We start from the raw sequence: 21,272 nt of genomic DNA, 5'->3' as shown, positions 1-21,272 counted from the left end.
CCCCTGTCCTGAAGATACTTTCAGGCGCAAACTTTGTTTGCTCACACTTGGATAAAGGATTAAACTAATTTTATTATAAACAATTAAACATGCTAGGTGGTGGATGACCTTCATTATAAGTGGAATAACCTACAGAATGGGAAATCCTCTTGCTCAAACAATTGCCAACTATTTTATGGAATGCTCTGAAAAACATCTCCTCGACAATATTGAAGCAATCAACAGAATGGGAAGTCCTCTTGCTCCAACAAATCCTCATCAATAAAACATTCAGCAGCTATAGAATGAATCTCTGTCTCTTCTGCTCTAGTAAAAATCACTCATATCTTACCTTATGCACAATGAATTTCTGAACACATTGTAAAAATTTAAAAATCTCTGAACATTTTGTGGCCTGTGAGAAAAATCTGCATTGTTCTCTCATCTCCTAATAATAAAGCTTTCTCCACTTGGTTTTCCAGGTGTTTATCAAATTCTTTGCTCCTATGGCTTACAATTAAATATAAAGATTTTCATGTGAGTTTCCATGTAAGTAATGATCTATAGCCCTAAGATTTAAACACTGCCATCCAATGTTCACTATAGTCCTTTTCCTACAAGTATAGAGTTCTGAAACATAACATCTCTTTTCTTCTATATCACAATATTCCTCTCTTTCTTAACCAAGAATTACAAAAGGTTTTAACATTACCATATTTCTGGAAGTATATTCATTCTATCATCTTATCCTTACTTCGTCCCACGGAATGTCTAGTCTTCTTCTAGACGATTATCTCACAGGCTAGGCTTGGAAGAAAGGAAGAACAATGAAGTCCAACTTCATTGTTCTGCCTTTCTTTCCCATCGTGGACTAGAAACAGCATAGCTCAGACCAATCCATGTGGACGTATATGGTGGTCAGTTCCTTCAAGCTTGCTCGGAACGCTGCCGATTATCTCCTCGTTGACACCTTCCATACAACATCTCGAAAAGATGGCTGCGAATAACTACATGCTATCGAAAAGATCCTGAACGCGCCCCGCTTTACAAGAAAATCCAAAGCAAAACAGACAAAAGCCCCTTTGAAAGGGGGACAAACCCCTTTTATATCCACTACCTTCGGCACCCTCTTCTCTCCCATACCTTTCTGTCCGGCACCCTCTTTTTGTGCACGCGTCGTTTTTTCTATTTTCATCTTCCTGGAGAATTCCGTGTGCATGCCGCATCTTCCTGGAAAACATCAAGCATGTTCCATTCCGCGTGTAAACAATTTGCTGTAGGCTACACAAATCACCCGAAGCTTTTGTTAGTGGATTTTGAACTTCTGTTACTATGCCCTAACATATATCTTATAAAGAATACTTCTTCCATAAGGGGATATTAAATCCCACATTGTTTTAAAACTGAATAAGAAACTCAAAGATTAGAATCAGAGAGTTTCATGCCGAATATAGTATAATAAACTATAAAAGTATCGACGACTACTAGCATGAGCTAATGCAAGAAATGAAGCCTATTGGCTCTTTATATTTAAGAAGCTTCTTCCATTATAATTTCTTACAAACAAATGACATCGTTTACCTTTAAGTAATATTACAATATTTGTACTAGAATATGATTCTTTAAACAATTAGTATCTTTACCTATGTACAAGCATTTCTATTGTTGTTTGGCTAAAACTTGTTGAATCCTGAATAAATTATTTCTTTAAAGAAATCTTTTCATTCAAGATCCAACAAAGGCAAATCACTGCTTTCTTTATCTAGAATACTGCATCATATGCCTTCTGTAGTCTAATGTTATCCAAAGTAATGGATAAAGTCATCTACAGTCAATTTCTTTGAAATCTGCAGAACTGTCAACTAATCAATAATCACCAATAAGCATTGTACCAAATCAAGATTTACAGTAGATCTAACCTGCATCACACACCTGTGGACAAGTGCTGGTAAACTTTGAACAAATATCTACTATTCCACTTTTTACAAAGCATTTGACAGGAAATAGCATTGAGGGCTTCTCGGCAAATTGCCATCTTATGGTCTGCTTTCCTCTCTTTCTAACTGTATTGCCAGTTTTCTCTTAGGTAGTTCATTACATGTAATGGTATTCTTTCTTCATATTTTCCTATTAAAGCAGGTGTTTTCTCAGGGCTCTTATTCATCCACCCTCTTCATATATACACAGTCTAGCTATAAAGCAGTTTAAGTTGCTTTGAAGTTGTCTTTCGATGACCCTCATATCGCAGCAGTGACAGTAAATTGTGAAGTTATCAAAATAAAGGCGATCGCCTACTGTGGGAGGAAGCCGCTCAGTAACTGAGTTCACTTTAATAGTAGAGAGGGTCACACTTAAAACAGAGCCTGAGAAACTCCCTCTTTTCGATGATATGGCTAAGATAATGTGCTTACCACATGAACTTGGAAGATATGGCTGGATAGAGAGTTCTTAATAAAAACAGGAAGGTGTTAGACCAAGATTAATCAGGTCTTTTAATATGCCATATCACCAGGCTGTGTCATAAGCGTTTTCCCATGCTGAAGAACACTGAAACAACATGTTCTCATTTCAGGAAAGCACCTCTTATATACGTTTCTAGACAGACCAAATGGTCCAAGGTTGATCGGTGTCTATGAAAGCCACATTGTGTGATGGAAAGAAGTTTGTTACTTTCTAAGTACCAGAGAAGCTTTGTGTTTGGCATTTTTTCCAAGGCCTTACAAAGACAGCTAGTGAGAACTGGACAATAATTGTTGGCCTGTGCTGGATCTTTGCCTGGCTTTGGGATAGCAATGACAGTTGATTTATGCCTAGAGTTGGAAACTCTTCCTCTGTAAATATTCTGTTATATAGTAAGAGAAGGAGATTTATAGAAGATGATGGAAGGTGTTTTATCAACTCATAATGGATGTCATCAGAGCCTACTAAGCTAGTGGGAGATAGCAAAAGACTTCTTTTGAGGTCTTCCTTAACAAATGGCTGATTCTACAGCTCGATCCACTTGGAACAAAAGCTTAGCCACTGTTTCTCTTAATGCTCTTTCAAAATTAAAATATCAGAAGACAGAAAACTGGATAGAAATCAGCGACAATACATCCATTATGTTCAAAGGTATACAACCAATGTGTTCTGTATCTACCTTTCATCTTGGATTTTATCCCATACAATTTTTTGCACTGGGTTGATTAACTGATGATGTAAATCAAGGATAGTTTTTCACTGACATCTACATAACATGCTTTGGCCTAAGCACATTTAAATGTTATTAAGTTTGTTGTGGTAGAGTATCTATAAAATATACCACACACACTCTATCTTGATCTTTTTTGGCTGTTTGGTACCATAAGTTCAACCAAGGCTTTAAATAGAGTGGAAATTGGGATGATGTTTTTTGTAATTGCTGCATGGACAATACAATACGTGACATACTTCACTGTTTCATTTCACTAAAAGATGTTTGACTGACTGTGCCAGTATTAAATCTAGCAAGATGGGAATATGTATTGTCCCTTAAACACCATAAAAGGGTGTTTAAGGGACAAAGGTGTATAACTGGGAGGAGAACTCCACATAGCCAATAAAGGAATGCAGAGAACCGACCAGGTCTTCTGACATAATGTCCACTCCTAACCTTGTGGTGCACTCTGTTAGGTATCTATCTGGACACTGAATGAAAGAGGATGGGCTGGAAATTTGAGATTTAGTCGACCAAATTGTATTCTTACTGGCTTAAACCACAAATAAAATGATGGTACAACATGACAGAATTACATGCTTGCTGGAAAATTGCACGGTTTAACAAGACCCCATTGTTTTTCCAGGGAGAACAGCAAAAAGTCAATTACTGGAACAAACCCTGAAACCCACCCCAACTCAACATCACCAGAGTTCAAGATCGGTATTATAAACATAACAAGCCTCAATGGCAAAGAAATGGTGCTGGCTGAGGAATTGGATAAGTACCAGATTGACATAACATGGGTGACTGAAACAAAAAAGACAAAAATTTGTGAGATCTTTCTAAGCAATAAATACAAAATGTTAGATTCATGCAATAACAATCAAGGAAAAGAAGAAGGCTTATTTGTGCCTATGGTCCCACAGAAGACTCTACTAAGGTACAAGTGGAGGAATTTTCTGTGGCTTTAGAAAAAGCAACTGACACAATGAAAAAAGAAAAGTTGATCCTTGTTGGAGATCTAAATAAGAGAGTAGGAAATGATTGTCAGACATACAGAAATATTTGGGGAAAATTTGGAAAAAAGAACATGCTAATAATAATAATAGCAAACAGCTGTCGGATTTCTGCTCAGAACATGGACTGATTATTACTAACACCATGTTCCAACATAAAAATGTGCACAAATTCACATGGAGAGAAGAGGCAAAGAATAAGAAAAGTCTCATTGACTATGTTATTGTTGATAGTGATGTTTTCTCCCTGGTGCAGGACACTAGAGTGTACAGGGGATTTGAAATTGGAAGTGATCACCATTTAGTCTTGAGGAGGAATTTCATATTAAAAGAACAACATGTAAGAAAGTTTTAAAGCGAATAAAAATTGGGCGGCTCTCAGATGTGAACTGTAGACTATAATACACAAACATTATTCAAGAAAAAATTAAAGAATTTGAGAATAGGAACCAAATCTTGGAGATTCAGTGGAAAATCCAGAAGAAAACAATGACTGATTCAGTCAGAGAGGCATGTGGTGAGGTTGTCTGCAAGGATAGAAAAATCAAAACTCCATAGTGGACACAGGAAGTTAAAGAAGCAGTGAAGGAAAAGAAGGAAGCATATCAAAGGTTCCTGACAAATAAGTCAGCTTGTGCTCTTAGAGAATACAGAGACAAATGTAAGAAAGCTAACCACTGTGTAAAACAAGCTAAATAAAAGTCATGGGAAGAATTTGGTAAGAACACAGAAAATAAATATCAAGAAGCTGGCAAAATATTCTGGAGGTACTTTTATAGTAAAACAATGTGGGATCTAATATCCCCTTAATTTAATTAATATTCTGGAGGTTGTTGAAGAAGCTTAGGAATGGAGGAAAGAGTGCTATAAAAGGAGATAGAGATGATAAAGGTGACATGAAAACTGAAGAAAAAGATATTCTAGATGTTTGCAGTAATTACTTTGAAAGACTGCTAAATGAAACAAGCAGTGTTAGCATGGTGATAGAAAATTCCCAACAGGAATGCAGTCAGGAATACATATACATACTTAAAGTAGAAAAGTCATCAAAAACCTGATTGGAAAGGCAGCTGGAGTAGATGAAATTCAACCAGAAATGCCCAAAAATGGAGGTATAAAAGTCTTACAGTGAATGCACCATAGTTCAGAAGGCCTGGACAAAGGGACAAATTCCAGATGATTGGAGTAGAGCTCTCATAGTACCCATATATAAAAAGGGAAATAAAACTGAATGTGAGAATTAGAGAGGTATTTCCCTACTGAGTGTGCCTGGTAAGATTTATGCAAGTATTCTTGCGAAACGGTTGAAAAAGATTGTGGGAGGGAAGCTTGGTGAAGAACAAGCTGGATTCAGGCCAAATAGAGGCTGTCAGGATCAGATTTTCATTTTACAACAAATAGTTGAAAAATCATGGGAATATAACAGAGATCTGTAAATTAAATTTTGTAGATCTGGAAAAGGCATATGACAAGGTGCCAAGTGAAATCTGGTGTCTGACAAGGATGTACATTATGAAGGAAAGTGGTATTAAATCTGATATCAAAATTGGAGATGTTAACCTCAGCTCTTTACTTTATGCAGATGATTCATAGTGAATAATTTATGGAGGCACAACACGTGTTAGAATAATTACTTAAAAATAAGCAAGTGACAATCAATGTTTCGACCTCTGTATTGAGATCATCATCATCAGGAAAAAATACAAATATACAGGAAACAAGCTACATGATGCAGCTTGTTTCCTGTATATCTGTACTATGCAAAAGTAAGAAGAATCTAAATGTTTGTTAATTATTTATCCTAGCCTAACTTCTGGTGAAAAAAAAAGTCAGAGGTCAGGTTAGGATAAATGATTGTTATTGTTACTTGCTTAATGTTAAGTAAAGTAATTACAAGGGTGGTCTGAAACGTTTTCGGCCTTGACCTTAGATTATTTTTAAGTAATTTTTTCCCCCCTAAGTTGACACACCTGTCATAAGCATCCATGTGAAATTGCAAGTCATTCTATCAAGTAGTTTCTTTTATACAGCTGTCTGAAGCAAAAGTGCTGTCTGTAACCCTTGAAATGGATAAAATTGAGTACCGTGTGGTTATAAAATTTTTTTGTAAAAGCAGGTTTAACGCAAAAGGAAATTCATTCAAAGTTCATAAACGTTTATGGGCACTCTTCTCGTTTGTTTTCGACAATTAAGAAATGGGCTGTTGAGTTTAAACATGGCCATATCAGCCTTGAAGATGATCCATGTGAAGAACGTCCAAAAAGTTTAACAACACCAGAAATCATTGATCAAGTGCATGATATGGTATTGGATGACCGGCGAGTCAAAGTGATTGAAATTGCTGAGACTAGAGGCATTTCAAAAGAACATGTAGGATATATTTTGCACGAAGAATTGCGAATGAAAAAGTTGGGTGCCACACTTGCTCACTGCATATCAAAAAAGCACTTGCATGAAAATCTCTGAAGAGTGCTTGGAGTGTTTTAACAAGAATAAAACTGATTTTGTGCGTAGATTTATTCTATGGATGAGACTTGGATTCACCATTACACACCAGAATCCAAACAGCAGTCAAAACCGTGGACAGAAGCCGGTTATTCAGTGCCAAAGAAAACAAAGTCAGTTCAATCAGCAGGAAAGGTCATGGCATTGGTGTTTTGGGATGCTTAATACATTTTGTTTATTAATTATCTTAAAAAGGGTAAAACAATAACCGGGGAATACTATTCTGATCTTTTAACCAGACTTTAACTAGATGAAAAAATTCATGAGAAAAGACCCAGTTTGTAGAAGATAAAAATCATCTTTCATCAGGACAATGTACCTGCCCACAAAGGTGTTTTGGCAATGGGAAAATTAAGGGATCTGCATTATGAATTGTTGGAACATCCACCCTATTCCCCAGATTTGGCTCAATCTGACTTTTATTTCTTCCCAAAACTAAAACTCTTCCTTGCTGGTCAGCATTCTCTTCGAATCAAGAGGTGATTGCAGTTGTAAAGGGGTATTTTGCAGATCTTACTAAGAACGACTACAGGGACAGGATAATGGTGCTGGAGCATTGCTGGAATAAATGTATTAGCCTTAAGGGAGATTACATTGAAAAATAAAAATTTCAACATATTTTAATTTATAATTTCAAAATAATTTTGAAATTATAAATTCGTTTCTTCATTGTTAGGCTGAGAACTTGTCAGACCATCCGCGTATGTTGGCATGGCCTTGAAAGGTATAACTGGTATGGGATGTCAAAAATTGGGGAATAGAAATCAGAATCCATGCTCTAAGAGACCAAACATGAGAAAAGCCATTTCATGCCTCCAAGGTAGTGTTTCACTGAGGAATGGTCATTTATTACATGTGATGTCTAACTGGCATTGCCACCAAGTTCGCTAGTATTAACAGAGCCACTTTGGTAGAAATGTGTCACACCTCAAGAAGTGTTTGTGTATTACATATCACTTACTCATAGTGGTCGTTTCATATGCATGCTGTGCTGTTAAGATTTTATAAAACAGATGATCGACTCAGTGATTCTGACATGGAAATGGTTTTGGATACTGACTTGACATGGACCACTCATAACAAAACTAAGAGTTTAGTAAAATGTTACTGCATATGGCCTAAGGAAGTTATTGATTTTGGCTACCTTCCAAACATCCAGTGATACTGGCAAAACTCATTCCCGCATTAAGAATTCCCTACATTTCATTCAAAAGAAAAGGGATTTAATAGTGGAATCAACTGATCCTCTAGCAAGCCTTGTTATCATTAGCTTGTTTGCAAATGATTCCTTGCAGCTCATACAGAATCTTTTCCTATCCAAAGACAACTGAACAACATATAATTGCATATCCACTTTACAGTGGAATTATAAGACAGGAGGGCTTTTCATTTCAGGATATGTTCCGGGAGAGGGGGGGTATGACTATGGCAAGCAGATATGTGCATCCTGTACGAAGCCAGTTCATACAGGAAGATACCTATACGACACTTCCCACTATAATCTGGTAAAAAGAAAGGTATAATTTGAGGCATATACCACATGAGCATGCAGCTTCTCAAGTGATGATGAGTAGAACTAGAAACTAGTTTCTTACTGTAACCTAATCACAAAATTGTTATAAACAGAAAACAATAAATAAACATTCTGAACGATCTCCTGGGAAGCTTCAAATAGTGTGAACAACATGTACTATAGGGAAACCATAATTATGCAGATGATGTTTTACAATACACCCAACACGATGTGTAAACAATATTGAAGCATTATAATATATATCAGTCTTCATCCACCTTCGATGCAGTCATCACAATGTTACTGTTGTAGTATAATAATAAATTTATACTAATCCTTTATCCAAGCGTGAGCAAACAAAGTTCGCACCTGAAAGTATCTTCAGGACTGGGGTAAGGTAGTACAACACTGGGTAACTCGTTGCAAAGGTGGAGCAAGCTAACATCAATCCTATCTCAGTATCTCCCATAATGCAACACACACATCTCCTTGCAGGTATGTATAATGTAATGCATTAAGGGAGGGGTCCCTTGCACTACCTTTATGGGGTGTAACTGTTATTGGTATTCCACCACTGATATTGCTCTGAGTAGTTTGGTGGAATGTTGTTGACATGATGCTTCTAGGAGGACATCACTAGAACATATTCCGTAACTGTCTTGGGGAGAACCTGCCAGTCCTCCTAAACCCTTTTGAATGCAAAAGAGTGACATTTTCCCTATTGGTTGTTCACCTGCTGCAGAGATGATTAGAAAAATGGGTATATTGGTGTCGTGTCTTCTGTTTCTTAATTCTGTTATCGAATGGTGTATCAATAATATCATTATTTGGTTTGGACTTTTTAGGGCCCCTGAAATAATTGAGGATGAAGGATTCATGCACGAGTGTTTTTTTTTGTTAAGTGCCAGAGCTTCCCACCCACCCACCACAGAGCCACACATGGATGCCCACTATCCAGCTAGCCATGGCTGCGCTCGAGAGTGGAATGCCAGAGTTACTCTGGACATTATATGAGGAGCACAGTAAGGCTTGAGTCCTGTCCAACAGACCACGGGGAAGGAGACTTACTGCATCATGCACTCTTAACCCTTGCAGGCAAGCAAACTAGTTGATTGATCCCATGCAGGTCATCCAGGACCATGCATTTTGTCGACGTAGAGGCCAAAGTAGTGCAAGACTACGGATCCCCTTTCTGGACATCCAGGGGTTGCACTACATGGCAATAAGACGTTGGATCCAGTGATGGTGGTCTGGAAGATAAGACAGGATAGTAAAAAAAGACTCAGGAGAAGTAGAGCCAAGAATATGTGAAGAAAAGTAAAGAGGGGAATGAAAAGGGGCCAGTACCATCACTGGGAGGTCTCCTCCACCACAAACAGGTACCTCACATGAAAGGGAACCTAAAGGGCAGAATATGTCAAGAGATATGAGATAGCCTCTGTTATCTATCTCAATCTGCTGCCAGAGCACCAGATTATCTTCTTTTGTTTTGTGGAAAGCAAGCCTCATGTGATGTTTCTTTGCTTATTGAATCCAAAGGGGAAGAACATGTCAATAAGCAAAGAAAATATCACTTGAGTCTTGCTTTCCACAAAGCAAATGATGATAATCAGGTGTTCTGGCATCAAATTGGGAAAGATAACAGATGATATCTCATATCAGAAATTTCAGGGAGGTTTTTGAAATGTTAGGCATCCATGTTGTTTACCATGCAATAAAAATCAAGAACTCATATTAAACTAGGTTAGGTCCTCTCTCATCAAACAGGAATTACAGACTTGGATATGATCAGTATCATGCTTTTAATGTCATCAACTGCTTAACCATTTAACCATCTTATTCTGTTGTCTGGATGCTACAATTGGCTCTGATTTTAACATCTCAATTTATATACATATATTTTTTCTCCTGAAGAAGCATCCCACGAGGAATGAGAACCTAGTTAAGTTGATAAACAGTTTTTCCTTGTTTCCATGTGGCTAATTCCAGTACAAATTTTTTTCAATTATATAAATGGCATGTAGTTGGAAAATATTCCTGATGTGTGATTTTGGCACTAGCTAGAAAGGGTTCAACAAAAAAATATTTTAGGAACTTCTTGAAAAGGAATAACTCATGGCAACAAAAGATGCAGAGAAATTTTAATAAGCTAAAAACAAAGTACACGAAAGCTAACAGTTTTCATGTTTTGAAGTGTACAAAACAAATAATTCTTATAAAATGCATAATTAATTTGCTGCTCACATGTGCTCAACATTTTGAAAGGAAATTTGATATTTGTGGCCTTCTAGCAGAGAATTCTTAAAGTTCAAATTTTATTCATATATGTTACTTTCAGAGCTATGACAACCCAAAACAAAGCTGACTTGCATGTGAAGAGCCAAAAAAAAAGGTTTTGACATTGAAAACTATTAAAAGAGAGAATAATATATATCCATTATTTGTTGTATCATCAAGTGGCAAACACAATGTTTGCCCTTGTAAACATTATTTTGCAATAATTAAAATAAGCTGTGCTGTAATTATTGAGAACTAACAGTTCAAAATAGTTGTCAGACCAGTGAAATATTAATAATAATAAAAGCTCCTGGAAGTATCTGAAGCTCTCAGAAAGAAGAAATTACTTTACCATTTGTCAATAAAACAATAATGAATATTTATCTCCTTTAAGTGATTACTGTTTTTAGTTTGGTGTTGCAATATGAGTGTATTGCATGATGACATACATTGAATAATAAAATAAAAGTCAGAAAAAACTAATTCTGTAACAGTCTACTTTAAGAGAAAAGTTTTTTTAAAATGACAAACCAACTTATAAAGGTTGCAAAATTGCTCAACATCAGTACTGTATGAAACAAGGTATAGATTACTGAGAAACCTGATTAAACAAAATTTTTTCTAAATGCTTCGTTCAGATACATACAAAAAACTGTTATTCAGATTAAAGTAAAACACTTACCTGGACCAGAACCTGAAGAATGTGATGAACTGAATGGCGATGAAACACTTGGACTAGCTGCTGAAAGAAAAAAAGGAATTCAGTCTTTCCTAAAACATATGAGCACAATTTTCAGAAAGATATGTAAATTACAGTACATGTTCACTATAACAAATCCCTGGGAAACAGAGAAATAGTTGGTTGCAATATAAGGATGGCTATAATGAAGGAGAAAAATGACCAACCCCACCACTCTATTCCCAGGAAATACAACAAATGAAATGATAGGAAATTTTAACTGATGACAGAATACAAAGAAATGGTATGATCCATACATACAAAACAACAGCACAAAACAAAAAAATAATGAGATATATAAGAAAGAATTATAAGAGTATGAAATAAAAAATTTAAATTCAGAATTAATGTTTAAATTCTGAAAAATTATATTACCTTATTAATGTCACTTAACTGAGATCAATGTAGTGAACTAAATATGTACAGTCTATACCATTAAAATCAAAAATAATCTGAAAGCTTAAGCAGTCAGTCAATTTTATAATTGGCCGCCTTCAAATAGGAGAGGGGACAAGTCATGAACAGCTAGCTAGCTGCCTGAATTAATCAGCAAAGTGAGTGGCACAGCTAGTATAAACAAATCAACTTGCTAACTGAACAGCGACCTAATGTGCATTATTAGGTGTCTGCCCAACTAGAAAACTAGCTTCTTCACACCAGCTGTGCCAATCACATCCTCCCTTTTCTCATGATGACTAATGTAGACTGTTGATCATCACTTGTGTCCTTCCTTATTCCATTACTCTTTGCCTTTGTACTTTTCCATGTTGTTATTGTTGTTTTGTGTGCTTCCTACCCTCAGCTTTCTCCTTTCTTTGATTTTCTAGTATTAGTACAAAATACAAATAAATTTTATGCAGTACTTCCCACAGGATTACTCTATATTGTCATTTGTTGGGAAGGCTTTGTGCTTTCACTGTTTGCAACAGTGAGAGGTTTTTTTGGTTCTCATAAGACTAATGTTGGTCCTATAGAACTAATGCAAAATAGTTCTATAGGCTTGATGTAATAAAGTGAATTTGCACAGATGAATTGTAATACATGTACGTATATAAAATATAATTTATGTATGCGAAAGAAACTCAGAAGTCACAAAATTAATAACTTAAGAATACAAAAAAGTGATTGCAGTTTCAAAAACTTTCGACTTTCATTATACGTTTAATTTTCAATAAATAAGTTTATAAACATTTGCTTCAGAGAAGCTTTACCAAAAATCTTAATACTGCATTTAAATATGTCAATGCATTGTTTTACAAATAAATTTCAGAAAAATTACAGACATTCTGTTATCTCATTAAGGACACACACACGAAAAGAATAAATGGATAACAAAAAGATTTTTTTATCAAAGGAAAAGTGCTAAAACATTTTAAAAGAATGTCAGGAAAAAATTTTTATACATAAATGCTTATAAATAACAAAGATTATTATTATTACTATTGCACAGTCCCCTCCATGGAGTCCTAAGACTCATCATGAAAGATCCAAACTATAAAAAGCACTCACAAATGACCCAGGCAACCCATTCCAAACTATTCACCACTCTCTAAGTGAAAAATCTAGTCTACATGTCCTTGCTAAGAACTCTTACCCAAATTCCAAGGATGACCTCTTGTTCTGCCCCTCTAGCCAAGTACTGAAACATTTTCCCTGCATTAATCGTATAAGTAACTTTAAATGTTTATATCATATCCCCCTCCCCTTATTTTTTTTATTTTGCCTATTACTCAACTTCTGCAATTCACAGACCCTCAATCTATCTTCATAGGGAGCATTCCACAGACCACTCACCATCTTGTCAATCACCTCTGGATCCTCCTACAACTTCCTCAACCCCAAAAAACCCAGGTGACCAGACCTGAGCACAGTAATCTAGAGGTGGTCATATCAAGGCTTTATAAAGAGGAATGATAACACCCTTATCCCTGCTTATTAGAGTGCTCTTTAATCAAGTAATCCTGTGAACTATCCCAGCTATATTAGCAATATTCAATTTCCTGGAATACAGTTCACTCAATGTAGCACACAGCTTGCAATCTTTATATCTCAAAATGCATAACTTTACCTTTTCCACATTAAATTGATATCCATTATGTTTTGCCTATACTGTCAGTCTATTTAAATCATTCTGCAGCTCTCTACATCACCTTGGTTAATTATTACCCTACCCAACACTTTTAGCATCACTCCCGAGATATTAATTGGTCTATAATTAGCTACTACCACTTAGATCCTCCTTTAGGTAAAGGAATTATTTTGCACTCTCTTGGGACTTTGCTAGAGCTGAGACTTAAACAGCCTCATCAAAGGAATCACCAGTTCCTATGCACATTCTCATAAAATGCAAGCCAAAATCCCATCCAATCCCACAGTTGTATTTGCATTTGGATTTTGCTTTCTTTACTGTGTTAGTCACTTTTCTTGACTGCTCCATGTACTGTTTATGAGTTAGCTGGTCACCTTTCTCCTATGTACACTTCACAACATTTTCTTTGTTTGCAGCTCATGCTTAATAATACCACTCATCCATCTAACTCCTAACCTTGGATATACAGTGTGATAATGCTTTCCTCCAGATGCCCCTTGTCTATCTCCCATTTGCTATGAACATCCTTCCCTTGCAGATAAATTCAAGATACCAAGAAATTATATTCCTGGTTTAATCCTTTATCCAAATGTAAGTAAACAAGTTGCCTGAACTATATTTTTCAGGACTGGGGCAACTCGTATAAAGAAGCTAATGACTTCACTCGCCTTAGTAACCCATAATGCAAGGCACATATCCTTATGGACATGTATAATGCTATGCATTATGGGAAGGGTCAGTACCCAGGCCGGTTTCGACCTTTATTGATGTCTCATCAGTGGGAGCCAGACCCATAGGTGATACTAAGGTTGAAGTAATGCAGAAGTTATATTTTCATATACAAGTAGCCAAAAGGTGTCGCACCTTATTACTAAAACCAAGCATATAATTTCTTGGTATCCTGAATTTACAGTATAACCAAGTGGAAAAACTTGCAACAATTATTTCCCTTGCATATCATTAGGCCATGGTACTGATATTCAAGCTGCCTCCTAAGTGTATCATAATCCACTGCTTTGTAGTTCCTTATATACCTCTTCTTAATGGGATTTTCACATGTTTTGCGACCTTCCAAGTCAAATACCACATAATCACTTTCCCAATTCGGAGGCAATGTAGCCACTTTAGTTATGGACAGATCTTGTGATCTTGTAATAAGATCCCCCAAGTCCCCTTCATCACACTCTGCTTCAAATAATTAACTGTCAGTAAATGTATAAATTCCATTTCCTACTTGTCATGTGATCTTTCCTCCTTCCAACCCATGTCTCCAAAGTTTAAGCTCCACATAATAATTACTCATCTTGCACTCATTGTACAAATCTGCTGATGCATGCCTTCCACATCATACCTGGTACTCCCTGGCCTATAGCAGCAACTGCTATCATCATCAGTACCCCTCCCCATCAACTCTATTCTCCTTGAAAATTCAACATCCATTACAATCTAACAGCAAATGATGTAGTTATCCTGTAACCACATCATCTGCTATTAACCAAATCCCACTAATGCCTATAACTTTCGGCAAGGTTGCACTAAACAATGCCAAAAACTCTCTCTTTTTCCTGATACTTCTGGCATTAACACACTGGAGTCCAAAAATTAAGGATGAACACTATTTCTGAAGATTTACAACTATATATTCAGACGAATCACTGACAATTTGTACAACTGACAATTTTGAGTAGAAATTAGGCACACATTCAAATCGTGCACAAAGGGGTCACATGGTAGTATTCAACAGGATAAAAGGTAAAAGGCTGTGATAAGCGAATTGTGTTTGAAGGAAACTATTTTCGTAAAGAAATAAAGTTGCAAACTTGGATGTCTTGTAATGTTTCAAAGACATCCATAAAAATGAATGTTTGCTTACAGCACGATAGAACAATCGAACATGATGTTGAAGACCTTTACAATATTGTTCACCAGTCAGTCCCTTTTTCCAGCACTTGTAGCTCTGTGCATCCATTACACATAATGCATCCTTCACACTATGATCCCAGCACAGCCATATCTACCTTGGTCCCTTTTTCCAGCGCTTGTAGCTCTGGGCATCCATTACACATAATGAATCCTTCACACTATGATCCCAGCACAGCCATATCTACCTTGATTGATAAGGCAGTGCTATGATCTTTCATACCAGATCAAGTGTCGTCTAGAATCAGAGGAAAGCCTTAAACAACTCTTATCTGTAAACAGTACATTAGCCCATTAGCATTTTGTCCAATTTTTATGGATACAACACTGCTGAAAATGTGCTCTCCGATGAGCTGTAGATAAAAGGATGTAGACACAGGCCTTTGGGTGTATAGGTCTACTTGCTGCAGACGTCTTACCAGAGTTTGTCGAGATATTTGCATACCAGTGCTTGAATGGAGACTACTTGCAAGCAAACCTGCTGTGGTGTGTTGATTACTTTTTTTGTTATAATCAAAAATCTGTCTTCATGCTCTGGTAGAGTGAGTGCAACCTCTTAGCAAACATCTGGAACACATTCCATTGGTTTGAAACGCTGCCCAGAGTCTGGATACAATGCTATGAGAGATTGCAAACTTTCTGGCAATATCATTAATTCTGCAGTTACCTCCACACTTTTTATTAATTCTTCCCCATGTGAAATCCTCTAGATCAGTGTTTCTCAATGTTTTTTGGATCATGCCCCACCTCAATGTCTCAAAGATTTTGATTCCCCCCCCTCTAGCAGGACAGCCGAGTTCTGAAAAAGTATAATATAAATATGTATAAATATGTACATGTACATTTTCTAATTGCCCCCCCACTGTGGGCATACGCCCCATGTTGAGAAACACTGCTCTGCTCTAGATAATCTAGAGGATTTCACATGGGGAAATAGACCTATACACCCAAAGGCCTATGTCTACATCCTTTTATCCACAGCTCATCGGAGAGCACATTTTCAAGCAGACTTACAAACTTCACCTTCTCACTCTCCTTTTTTGCTTCTTCCAATAGCTCTTTCACATTTTCCTTCATGCAATACTTCTCATCTCTCGGGTCATTTGTTCCCGCCAAGATAATGAATTCTTTCACTGTAATTCTTACATATAAGCTTCTCCATAATTAGGCCACCCCATAAGTTGTGGCATAATAAATAAGATTTGAAATGTTATAAATACCACAAATAATTATCCAATATTTATAATGTACATGAATATTGATTGTATGGAAAATATCACTAGTTACAAGTTATAATTGTATCAGAAGCATGATCTAGAAGAACAAAAGTTAAGGTGCCCACCTACACAGTTACACATAAGTACATCCACACCACTTCATATAATATCCAATGGATTTCTCAAAAAAATTCAACTGAAGGTTTTTGGAGAAAATCTAAAGATGAAACTCAAAATATTCAATGGAAAACCTGATGTTGATGACTATAAGTGAAACAGTGAATCAATGGACAACTGCTTATAAATCTCAACTTAAATGGGCAGTGGAGAGACAAATATTGAGATATCAGTATAAAAAGCTTATTAAATATTTTTCTAGAAAGAATACACACACACACACACGTGCACACACACACACACAAAAAAAAATTGATATACTTACTGTCAGTTTTGCCATCGCTAAGAATAGCAATGCTTTTACATCTGTATTTCTAATAGGAAAATAATATACATATATAATTAGAAATTATGCATTTGAATGATTATTAAGGTATTAATTTTTAAAATACATTTAATAATAACATACTGTTTTAATTACAGGATTTTATATGGATACTAAATCACTAATTGTATATCTTCCAGTTTAAAAGAAAGATTCTAACCTTAAACTACTGTGAAAATTTCGTAGTTAAATTAAGGTTGACTGTAATTAAGTACTTATTTTTAGAAATAAAAAAGGAGCATGTGATTCTCTCTCTCTCTCTCTAATAATATTAGAGAGAGAGTTCCCAAATGTTTAAGAAAGTAGACATAAAACCAACCTGGTTTATGACCAAGTTTTAAAGTGTTTTTAAAATTAAAATTACAAATAGCCGACCTGGTTGGTTGAGTGGTTAGCATATCTGCTCTCCAGCCAAAAGGCTGTGGGTTTGAATCCCACTGGGGGCATGGATGCTTGTGATTGTGTGTGAAAATACTAGTGATGGTGTTTGGTGGTAGACGGCATTGGCGTAGTTGCGGTTCATGTAGTTGGTGAATTGAGTAGTGGAGACAGAGAGTTGGTAGCGTAGGTGCTCTCCCTCGATGCGTCTTGGGACTCCCTGGAGGTGTCACATAATAATAATAATTTAAGAATATTGGAAAGGTGCTCCAGAAAAGATAAGTGTATTTTGAGTAATAATCTGTAATATTTCTTGAATTTTAGTGTTGTACTATTTATTTTTGAGAACAAAGTGTGTCTGCATGATTTTTGGTGTGATTTATTATTTAACAGAACACAATGCACTCACGAGGTCAACCATGTGGTGTTGACTGATGTCACTAGGCGAGCACTACAAAAATCAAGTGGCATTAGTGAAATAGACTTTTCAAAACTGATTTGATGTCGTGAGTAAAATATATATATATGTATGGCCAAGTGTAAGGGATGTGTTTGTGGAGAGAATGGACAGGAGATGAGGGAAGGTATGGATTTATAGGAAGTGAGATATATTATTGGACTACAAGGCAATGAATGCAAAACAGACTGAAAAGATAAAATATGGCATAAATGAAAGAAATGGAAATGAAATGAAAGCTACTGAAACTGAGGGAATGAAAGAATGCATGAATGTAGAAGTGAAAGTTAGAAAAAGCAAGAATGCAGAAGCAAGGAGTGAAAGTATAACTGAAGAAATGGAAGTATGGTGAGGCAGAACGAGAGGTTGCAAGGCTAAGGGAGTGACAGAAGATGAAACTGTCAGAATGCAAGATTTGATGAAACAGTTGTTGAAAATGAAAAATGAGGAACATGCAGAATGATATGAGATATTTAATGGAAACTAATGAAAGTGCTCAAAAGAACAGAATGAAAGAAAAAAGGGTAAAAGAGATGACGAGTGACTTCAGGAGAGCAGGGTATGGAGATTTCATGGTTAGAGGATTAGATAATGAGAGAATCAGTAAGGTCTACTATCCAAGAGAGAGAATGAACAGGATAATTCAGGCACTCACATGAGGAGGAAATGAGCAAGAACTAGTGGTGGTCATGAGAACAAACGATTTAAGTGGACATAAGGAGTATGTAAGGGAGAATGCCATTGGGTCATTCAGAAGAGTGAAAGAAACAAGTGCAGTGGGAAAGACTATCAGCGTGTTGCTGAGGTATGACAATGATGAGTTGAGATGGAGAGCTGGAATCATGAATAGTATGCTAGCAGAGCTGTGTGAGAAGGAAGTAAAGTTTGTAGATGTATGACGTGTTGAAAGAAGAATGGAACTATACAGGTGTGATGGGTTGCATTTAAATGGCTTTGAAGTGAATGTACTGGAGAAAGTGTTGCTAGATGGAAGTACAGTGTGTGCTGCATGCAAGACATGAAAAGAAGAGATGAAGTGAAAGATCAGAAGAGTAGTATTGAAGAGACAGAAGTGCTTGGCATTGGAAATGATGATAGTGTGAAAGAAAAGAGGGAATGCAAGAGGAACAGGGAAATGGGGGGGCAGGTGGACAGAGAAACATAGCAAAGGGAGAGTGGATGTTTAAAGCAGTAGTGAATGTGTGTATGGAGATGCAGTATATTGTGATGTGGGTGGGGAAGTTAAGACCAAGTGGATATATGTGGTAAGTGGTGATAAAGGTGATTAGGCAAGGGTAGGTGTGGTGGGGGAAAATCACAACCAACCAGCGGATTGAATAGGACTGGTTATAGACCTAAAGTTGAACGGCTGTGTTTGTTTACAAATGCCAGAAATATCAGAAATAAGGGGGATGAAATGGTTTCAGTGAATGAGTTTATTTGCCCAAAATCATTGGAATAAGTGAAACATGGTTGAATGAAGATGATGTCATAACAGGAATAGAAATGAAAGGATATAGTACTTTTTGCAAGGACAGAAAGGACAAGAAAGGAGGGGGGGGGGCTGCTGATGATGGCAGGGGAATTAAGTCCACAAAAGGTAGGCATGAAAGAGGGAAATAGTGGCACTGATTATGAGGCAGGCGGTGTGGTGTAACATGGAAGTTGACAGGAAGACATGTTTAGTCTGAAATGAGAAAAAAATGGTTTCAGTGAATGAGTTTATTTGCCCAAAATCATTGGAATAAGTGAAACATGGTTGAATGAAGATGATGTCATAACAGGAATAGAAATGAAAGGATATAGTACTTTTTGCAAGGACAGAAAGGGCAAGAAGGGAGGGGGGTGCTGCTGATGATGGCAGGGGAATTAAGTCCACAAAAGGTAGGCATGAAAGAGGGAAATAGTGGCACTGATTATGAGGCAGGCGGTGTGGTGTAACATGGAAGTTGACAGGAAGACATGTTTAGTCTGATGTTGCTATAGGCCAGGGAATGTGGAGGGTGGTGATGAAGAAATGTATAAACAACTTGGATTAGTGAACAAAGGAAGGGTAATTATTATGGGCAATTTTAATTATGGCAGTATAGATTGGAATGAAGATATAGCATTTGAGAATAAGGAAAATGAATTTTTTCCATTCTTGAGAGATAACTATCTCAGGCAGCATATAAAGGAGGGCATGCAAGGATCGAGAGATTAAGATCTGATCATATTATTAGCGAATGTAAATGTTAGTGGGGTTTTCACACTTTTCTCCAGTTGGTGAGAGTGATGATGAAGTGATCACCTGGGTTGTGGTTAGCCATATGCAGACTTCTGTGAGGAAAATTTATATATGTAGAATTATTGCTGATGATTATAACAAGCTTAGGCAACAGCTTGGAGTTACAGCATGGAATGAGGACTTGAGCAGTAAGGAAATAAATGCTGCTTGGGAACTGACAAAGAAATACATAACAGCATCAATGTGTAAATGTATTCAAAAGGCTGAATAAGGTAGGTGTAAAATGGATGAATGAAGGGCTTAAGCATGAAATCTGAAAGAAAAAGGTACTTTGGAGGCAGTACAAGATGAATGATGGTAATAATCAGTTTCATGAAGAGTATAAAGAACAAGCCAGGAGAGTGGCTCAGTTAGTGAGGAAAACAAAAGTGCAGTATGAGCAGAAATTGGCAAATCAGTCAAAGAAAAACCCTAGAGAGTTTTTTAGACATGAGCATGAGGCAAGAAGAAAGAACATTGTAAGATGATGTTAATGGATGAAAATGGTAGAATGGTAACTGCTGCAGAAGACATAGTTGAGATATTCAGTGATCAAATTATAAGCATGTTTCATCCTGATTGTGGTGGAATCATGAGAAACTTAAGTGTTAAGGACATAGCAGGGGACTGCTTAATTGTGAATGAGTAGAAGGTATTTGAAGAAATATCACCAAGTGTCTTACAGAAATGTTCCAGGAAATTGGCAGTAGCATTGGCATGCTTGTTTAATAACAGTCTAACATTAGCACAGGTTGCAAGAGAATGGAAAGAAGGCAAAATTCTTCCATTGCATAAAGATGGTGCAAATTATAGGTCAATCTGTATATCTGGAGTTGTGATAAAGGTACTAGACAGATTGGTGAGACGTAGGATACAGAATTGGATTGAAAACAGCAATATTCTTTCAGCATGGATTTGTAAAGGAGAGGTCATGTTTAACTAACTTACTTATGTACATTATGTTTGCAGATGACACAAAATTGGTGAGAGCAATGCAGAGTTAAGTAGATGTTATATCCTTGCAGGAGGACTTGAATAGATTGCATGAATGGACAGGTAAATGGAACTGTCAGTTCAATGTTGCAAAGTGTAAGGTTTGAAATGTGGTAAGCAATGAGGAGATGCAAAATATACACTTGGTGGGGCAAACTTTAAAGGAGGTAGAGTAAATGAGAGATCTGGGAGTGGTGGTGGACAAGGACCTGAAATTCAGGGGCTTCAATGCACAAGTTGTGA

General features: G+C 36.6%; 1 protein-coding gene across 2 annotated transcripts in view; it reads right to left on the bottom strand.

Annotated features, from left to right (window-relative positions):
- Window positions 1-21,272, bottom strand: part of Rubicon (run domain Beclin-1-interacting and cysteine-rich domain-containing protein rubicon) — a 357,235-nt gene that overhangs the window by 167,654 nt on the left and 168,309 nt on the right. The window contains exons 8-9 of one of the 2 annotated variants that reach the window (XM_090410954.1): window positions 16,876-16,924; window positions 11,151-11,210 (exon numbers count right to left, since the gene is read on the bottom strand). In XM_090410954.1, the coding sequence (XP_090267080.1) occupies window positions 11,151-11,210; window positions 16,876-16,924 (109 nt within the window). The remainder of the gene's footprint in view (window positions 1-11,150; window positions 11,211-16,875; window positions 16,925-21,272) is intronic. The other variant, XM_090410955.1, reaches the window with a different exon arrangement.

Source organism: Typopeltis vanoorti, chromosome 21 (assembly GCF_054136105.1).
Source record: "Typopeltis vanoorti isolate ZY-2024b chromosome 21, IOZ_Tvanoo_1.0, whole genome shotgun sequence".
NCBI classification, from domain to species: Eukaryota; Metazoa; Arthropoda; class Arachnida; order Uropygi; family Thelyphonidae; genus Typopeltis; species Typopeltis vanoorti.
This window is presented reverse-complemented; position numbering and strand designations above follow the sequence as displayed.